The sequence below is a fragment of the Eublepharis macularius genome, chromosome 1 (assembly GCF_028583425.1).
Source record: "Eublepharis macularius isolate TG4126 chromosome 1, MPM_Emac_v1.0, whole genome shotgun sequence".
Taxonomy (NCBI): Eukaryota; Metazoa; Chordata; class Lepidosauria; order Squamata; family Eublepharidae; genus Eublepharis; species Eublepharis macularius.
Window position 1 is genome coordinate 204601476 of NC_072790.1, and position 6735 is coordinate 204608210.

General features: G+C 43.5%; 1 protein-coding gene across 1 annotated transcript in view; it reads left to right on the plus strand.

Annotated features, from left to right (window-relative positions):
• MAL (mal, T cell differentiation protein) overlaps positions 1-6149 on the plus strand; it is a 47894-nt gene extending 41745 nt beyond the window's left edge. The window contains exons 3-4 of the mRNA XM_054991685.1: positions 2471-2593; positions 5724-6149. Coding sequence (XP_054847660.1) covers positions 2471-2593; positions 5724-5798 — 198 coding nt within the window. The 3' untranslated portion in view covers positions 5799-6149. The remainder of the gene's footprint in view (positions 1-2470; positions 2594-5723) is intronic.
• The last annotated feature ends 586 nt before the right edge of the window (positions 6150-6735 follow it).

Consider the following 6735-nt stretch of genomic DNA (forward strand, 5'->3'; position numbering starts at 1 on the left):
AGAGCCAGAGACAGTGTAGTTACAATCATGAATCGGCTAGCAGAGTCACCAGCACAGGTACCAGGCCCTGCAACAGACCCAGATGCCAGCTCTGCCCCTATATCTACCCAGGGAATACAATTACAGGACCCAATGGCATCAACTACACTGTCTTTGGCTCTTACAGCTGCTCATCCTCCAATCTGATATATGCCCTCATGTGCCAACAATGTCCTTCTGCTCTGTACATTGGACAAACCAGCCAACCTCTACACAAAAGAATAAATGGACACAAAACTGACATTAGAAATGGCAACGTCCAGAAACCAGTGGGAGAACACTTCAATCTACCAGGACATTCCATCAAAGACTTAAAGGTCACTGTAGTTCAACAGAAACCTTTCAAAAACAAAATCCAATGGGAAGCTGCTGAATTGGAATTCATATGCAAATTTGACTCTGTCAAGCTGGGACTGAATAGGGACTATGAATGGTTATCTCATTATCACAGGTAACTGATTTCCTTCACAGAGGCGGGGTCAGGGGGAGTCCAGTGGCACCTGGCGTGGGCTTTCGAGGACCATGGTTCTCTTTGTCAGATGCATGTGGCGGGGAGGACTGTGGTTATCGAGGGCTTGTGCTGCAGTGCTGCTGAACTCTTTTTGATTTTGCTACTACAGACTAACACGGCAAACTCCTTTGAATCTTTACACAAGCAAACTGATCCCCACACCAAAAGGAGCTGTCTGCATCTCCATATCAAAGGAGTTGTTTACATCCCCCCTCTCCTCCTTCCCCCCTTCCCCCCCTCCTCCTCTATATTTGGCCAGTTTCCTTCTGCCCTCCATGCATCTGACGAAGAGAACGTGGTTCTCGAAAGCTTATGCTACAATAAAATTGGTTAGTCTTAAAGGTGCTACTGGACTCTTTTTGATTTTACTGGTATGTTAGAGAATTGCTAATGTATGAATGTCCTGTGTACAGCCTGTTCTCTAAAACAATTGATAAAATCCCAATATTAATCATGTATGTGTTTACTTTGTTCATTGTTCTCCTCTCCTCCATTTTATTCTCACAACAATCCTGTGAAGTAGGTTATGCTGGGAAAATATGATTGGCCCAAGGTCACCCAGCAAGTTTCCATGGCAAAGCGGGGATTTGAAGTTGGTGCTCCCAGATCCTAGCCTGAGACTCTCATCCTTACACCAGACTATCTCAGTAGTAAAATAATAATTCTCAACCGTAAAACAATAATCAGTAAAATCGGCAGTATTTCTTCTTCAAACTAAATATAGTATTCGGCTTTTGTCGTTATTGTTAGATGACTCAAGTGAGGGAGGTTTTTTTTGGAAGAGATGGGATAGAAATATTCAAAATTAAGAAATGAGCTATAAGAAATAAATGGATTCTACAAGCCCAAGTACTATTCCACAGAGGAAGCTGTCTGCTGAATCTCTACTTTATCCACTGCTTATAACAACAACAACAACAACAACAACAACAACATTCGATTTATATACCGCCCTTCAGGACAACTTAATGCCCACTCAGAGCGGTTTACAAAGTATGTCATTATTGTATTGTCGAAGGCTTTCACAGCCGGAGAACGATGGTTGTTGTGGGTTTTCCGGGCTGTATTGCCGTGGTCTTGGCATTGTAGTTCCTGACGTTTCGCCAGCAGCTGTGGCTGGCATCTTCAGAGGTGTAGCACCAAAAGACTTTTGGTCTTTTGGTGCTACACCTCGGAAGATGCCAGCCACAGCTGCTGGCGAAACGTCAGGAACTACAATGCCAAGACCACGGCAATACAGCCCGGAAAACCCACAACAACCATATGTCATTATTATCCCCACAACAAAACACCCTGTGAGGTGGACGGGGCTGAGAGAGCTCCAGAGAGCTGTGACTGACCCAAGGCCACCCAGCTGGCTTCAAGTGGAGGAGTGGGGAATCAAACCTGTCTCTCCAGATTAGAGTCTGGCGCTCTTAACCACTACACCAAACTGGCTTAGATCAGGAACACTCACAAAATATGTGAGGGACAGGTTTCTGAGAGCTGAGAGCTGGCAATCCTTCTTTCCATTGGAAATGTGTGCCTCAAAAGTTTTGCACTGAAGTCTGAAGACTTTGGTGGCAGAAGTGTCATTAAGTCACAGGCAACTTATGGAAACCCCATTGGGTTTTCAAGGCAAGAGACATTTAAAGGTGATTTTCCATTGCCTGCTTCTGCTTAGGGACCATAGACTTCCTTAGTGGATTCCAGCCCAAGTACTAATGAGGGCTGAACCTACTTCTTCTGAGATGTGATGAGATCAGGCTATCTGGGCCATCCAGTTCAAGGCCTGAAGTTTTAGTTGTGGCATAGTATCAAGTAAAACTGCTATCGAAGCTAATGCATATTGGGCATCTCACTGGTAGTGCCTGGGATGTGCAGTTGTGGCAATGTCTTGTCTAGCAGTGTTCTTAAGATCCTTGACCATCTCTTTTCCAGGATGCTTTCTACCAGGTAACAGCTGCTCTGTTCTACTTGAGTGCAGCAGTTTTGCAAGCCACTGCTACAATCAGCATCAAGACTGGGGATTACAAATACTACCAAATAGATATTGCGGCAGTGGTAAGTCTGTTGTGTATTGTGTGCTAACTTGTTGCTGAATGTCAGGATTTAAGTTGTATGAGGAGTTGTCTGGGAAAGGGAGAGACATCTTCCAGCAAGGTGTAAAATGATTGCGTCCATGGCTGCGAAGTAGGTTGTGGGGATGGTCAGCCGTGGGTGCTACTAACCTAGTTTGATGCCTTAGTTCTGCTCAAGATCCCAAAGCTACAGAGAAAAGATGGTTCAACTAATCTGGGCATCTAAAGGGTTGAAGAGTGAGACCAATGTTCCCTCTAAGCTGTGCAGCGTTGTGAGCCAAAAATCTACTTCGTGAGCCAAAACAAGTTGCATTAAAGTTTTGAGCGCACCTCTTTTTTTTTTTAATTCAGTCTACAAACATAAAATGTACAAACAAACTATAAACTACTTTAATTTGTATTGTTTCTTGCTTAGAAAAAAACAATGAAAGCAGTCATTCATACATGGTTTCCAAATATCAAACTAAATTACTCTGCAGGTAACGTTAGTTAGTACCTGTGAGCTACAGCTGAGAAGCTGTGAGTGGAGGAGTCCGAATCTGTGAGCAATTGCTCAGTTGCTCACATTAACGGGAACACTGAGTGAGACACATGCTTGTGATCTGTAGTCTGACTCAAACTCAAATGAAATCAATTAGATTCCAGCTAGATTCTTAGAAAACTATTTCCCTTACCTGATTGTAGATTGATCATTTGGTGAAAATTGCCATGGCTGCCGCATGGTTGAGGTTGTGAAACTTGCATGACTTGGGGCTGGCCAGAGGACAATATTGGCACCAGGTTTTAAACCATACAGAGATCTTTTGTATACTACAGTTGAATACTTTAGAGTGCAGCAATTGATAGTAACTACAGAACTTGGCATCCACAAAAATCTCCCTTCTATTGTGCTTTGTCTGTGGCTACAGTATGGGGAAAAATGGGACTTAACAACTTTCATCTGATCTCACAGTGATGCTCATGCATTCTTATATAAGCAAACCTGCACATAACTTAACTCCTGTGGACTACGTTAAGACTAAATAATAAACTTCAAAATGCAGACAGCAGTAGCAGCTGAGAACTCTCAGAAGTCACATTGATTAACATGGGGTTGGGAATTGTGCTGAATATCTAACAATATTCCATGTTTCAATGTGGAGTGGAGAGTGCTCTCAAGTCAGAGCTGATTTATGGCAACCCCTGGTGAGGTTTTCATGGCAAGAGACTAACAGCGGTCATTTGCCATTGCCTGCCTCTTCAACCCTGGTCTTCGTTGGAGGTCTCCCATCCAAATACTAACCAAGGCTGACCCTGTTTAGCTTCTGAGATCTGACAAGATCAGGCACACCTGGGCTGTCAAGGTCAGAGCCTATGTTTCACTACTGCAAGCAAATACATCAGTTTTCCATGGATAATAACATGCCTCTAGTTAAAGTACCTGTTTGTACACATGGTGGCAGCGTCCCCAAATCCAGCCCTGTCACCCACTTTCTCAAATTTCCCACCCACTTTCTCAAATAAAATTGGTTAAAAAATTGGATTTGGATTTTGGGTAGGGAACTAACACTGTAATCCCACATTTTCTGATGTCCTGCTACTGGTTCAGGTTTATCTTGGGTTATTTTTTTCTGGGGCGATTGTTTCCTATGGAGAAATAGGGGATCTTTCCATGTGCCTGGAGTGGGTGTTTTTAAAGCAAATGGCACCAAGTTGGCAGGGAATCAATCCTAAAGACTCTGCCCCCCCCCCGAGTTTGAAGGGAATTGGACAAAGGGGTCTCCATTGTTTCTTTTGGTGACAAATACCGTGCTTCCTTTGACTTGGCGGGTGTGGCAGCATTGGTTTGTGTGGATTCTCTGACTTGACTTTATTCTGTGTGGGTCCCCTTTGTCCAATCCCCTTCAAACTTGGTAGAGGTGTGGTGGTCTTTAGGAGGAAGGGAAGACTTAGTTCTTTGACATCTTGGTGCCATTTTCTCTAGAAACAGATGCTCCAGGCCCCCAGAAAGATCTCCTATTCTATCCATTTTTTTCATAATTCTGGGAAAAAATTGGAGCATATTTTTAGTTCAGGGGTTCCAGAATGTACATTCCTTGTACAGAGTTCTCTGTTATTGTTTTTCTTTTAAGCTGAGGTATGTGGGGCCCAAAATTCTCCCTTGCCATTTTCTTGATCTAAAATGGTCTGTGGAATCCTTCTTTGCCCATTGGGGCAAACATACAAACAAACATACCTGTATTTGTACTTATAAGTTTCCTCAATAAGCCCAATAGTAACTCCCCAGGCCTGTTTTAGATTGGGGAACCCAGTGCATAGGGGAGGCTTCACTTCTGCTCTGTTCCCCTGTGCCATGATCCTGATCCAAATTAGACCCCCGCCCTCACCCCCATGCCCGATAACTGTGTTTTTAAAAATGTTCAGAGCTCCAGACACAAAACTCCCTGGTGTATTGTTGGGTTTCTGCATTACAAAAGACAAACACCAGACCCAAGGAAGAGTCAGAGTCAAAGAGTTAGGTCTTTGACTGGATTACCTGGACCCAACTCAGGTTCCATGCAGCCAAACAACACCTTCGGGAAATGGTTGTTAAAGAACAAAGGAGAGCCCAAATGGCCATAGAATGTCTCTGCAGAGGGAGCGGAGGGGCTCCCCCCACAAGCGTTTCCCCATATCAGAATAGCAGGGGAGGGAGTCCCCCCTGCCCTGTTTTTTCTGCTCCATGTGGAGTATTCTGTGCAGGTGGAGCAGTAAAAATGGGGAGAGAGACTCTCCCATGCTATTGTCACACGGGGAAATGGCTCAAGGAGGGTGATCTATCCATGTGCCTGGAGTGGCTCTTCCCTCCTTCCCCCATGGAGGCATTCTTAGGCTATCTGGGCTCTCCTTTATTTTTTAACAGCCATTTACTTTTTAATTGATGTATGGCTGCAAAAACCTGAGTTGGGGACCTTTAGATGTATTTCAGCTAAGCTAAAGTGAGAAGGGGGGGGGAGTTTGAAGGAAGAGAGATTGTACTTCAGAGCATGAGACAGTAAAAGGGAGGTTGAGAAGAATACGCTGGAGAATCATTCCATGGAGGGAAATGGCAATTTGGATGAAGTCAACGTACTAAATGTCCTCTTCTTCTCTAGGTCTTCGCCTTTGTAGCCACGCTGACCTATGTGATCCATATGATTTTTTCACTACTGAGATGGAAATCATCTTAACAACCCTTCAATGTCCTTCAACACAGAATTTTCTAGGTGGATTTGGTCTGTTGCTGGCTTACTTTGTTATATGCAATTGTATTCTTTGTTGTGCTTTATCTTGACAGGAAAATCCTACAGTATATATTTTAGCTTAATCTCCCTCCACCCACCCCCAAGTATAGTTTTGGATAGATAATGTGTCTGGTAAAGGGGAAACTGGTAATCTCTTAACAGTGAAATCCTAAAGAGAGTTACTCTCCTAAGCAGAGTAACTCTGCTTAGGATTTCACTGTAAATGTATTTGTAATACAAGTAAATACCTGTTATGTAAATGGAGGCCCAAATTTGTATAATAAAAACTTTGAGTGAGCTTGTTGGCTGAGTTCTTTAGACAGTTCTTTTCACTTTACCCTCTGGAGCATAATTTCTACATCTTCCGTTGAAATCTTGTCTATGCCAAGCACAGAACAATAGAAACAAGGGCTTATTTTTTTCCATTCCTCCGTATCTGGTGCAGGCTTGTGGCTGTGATGGTCAACATTGGCTGGTATAGGCACAATTCTTGGGTTCTTTACAATCACAGCACCCACATAGTGAGGATTCTTTGTTCCCTGTCATCACTACCACAAGTGCAGAGACATTTGCAATGTCAACAGGGCATCTTGCGCAGGAGTTCCGGGTGTATTTCCCCACAACAGCTGCCACTCTCCCTTCTCTGCTCCCACCAGCACAGGGGTTTTTTTTAGGGCTTTTAAAAAAATGTTGATTGCTATTGTATGATAGAAGAACAATAACATTATGATGATCTCTTGCCATGATCTTGTTCCTATGAATTTCCCACTTCCATTTTTTAAAGAAAGCAAGTTTCTAGCTCTTCCATCATGGGCTGCTAGAAGAAAAATGGTGCTGATGTGGGCAGGACATTTGTACGCCTTTCCATCCAGATATTTTGCTA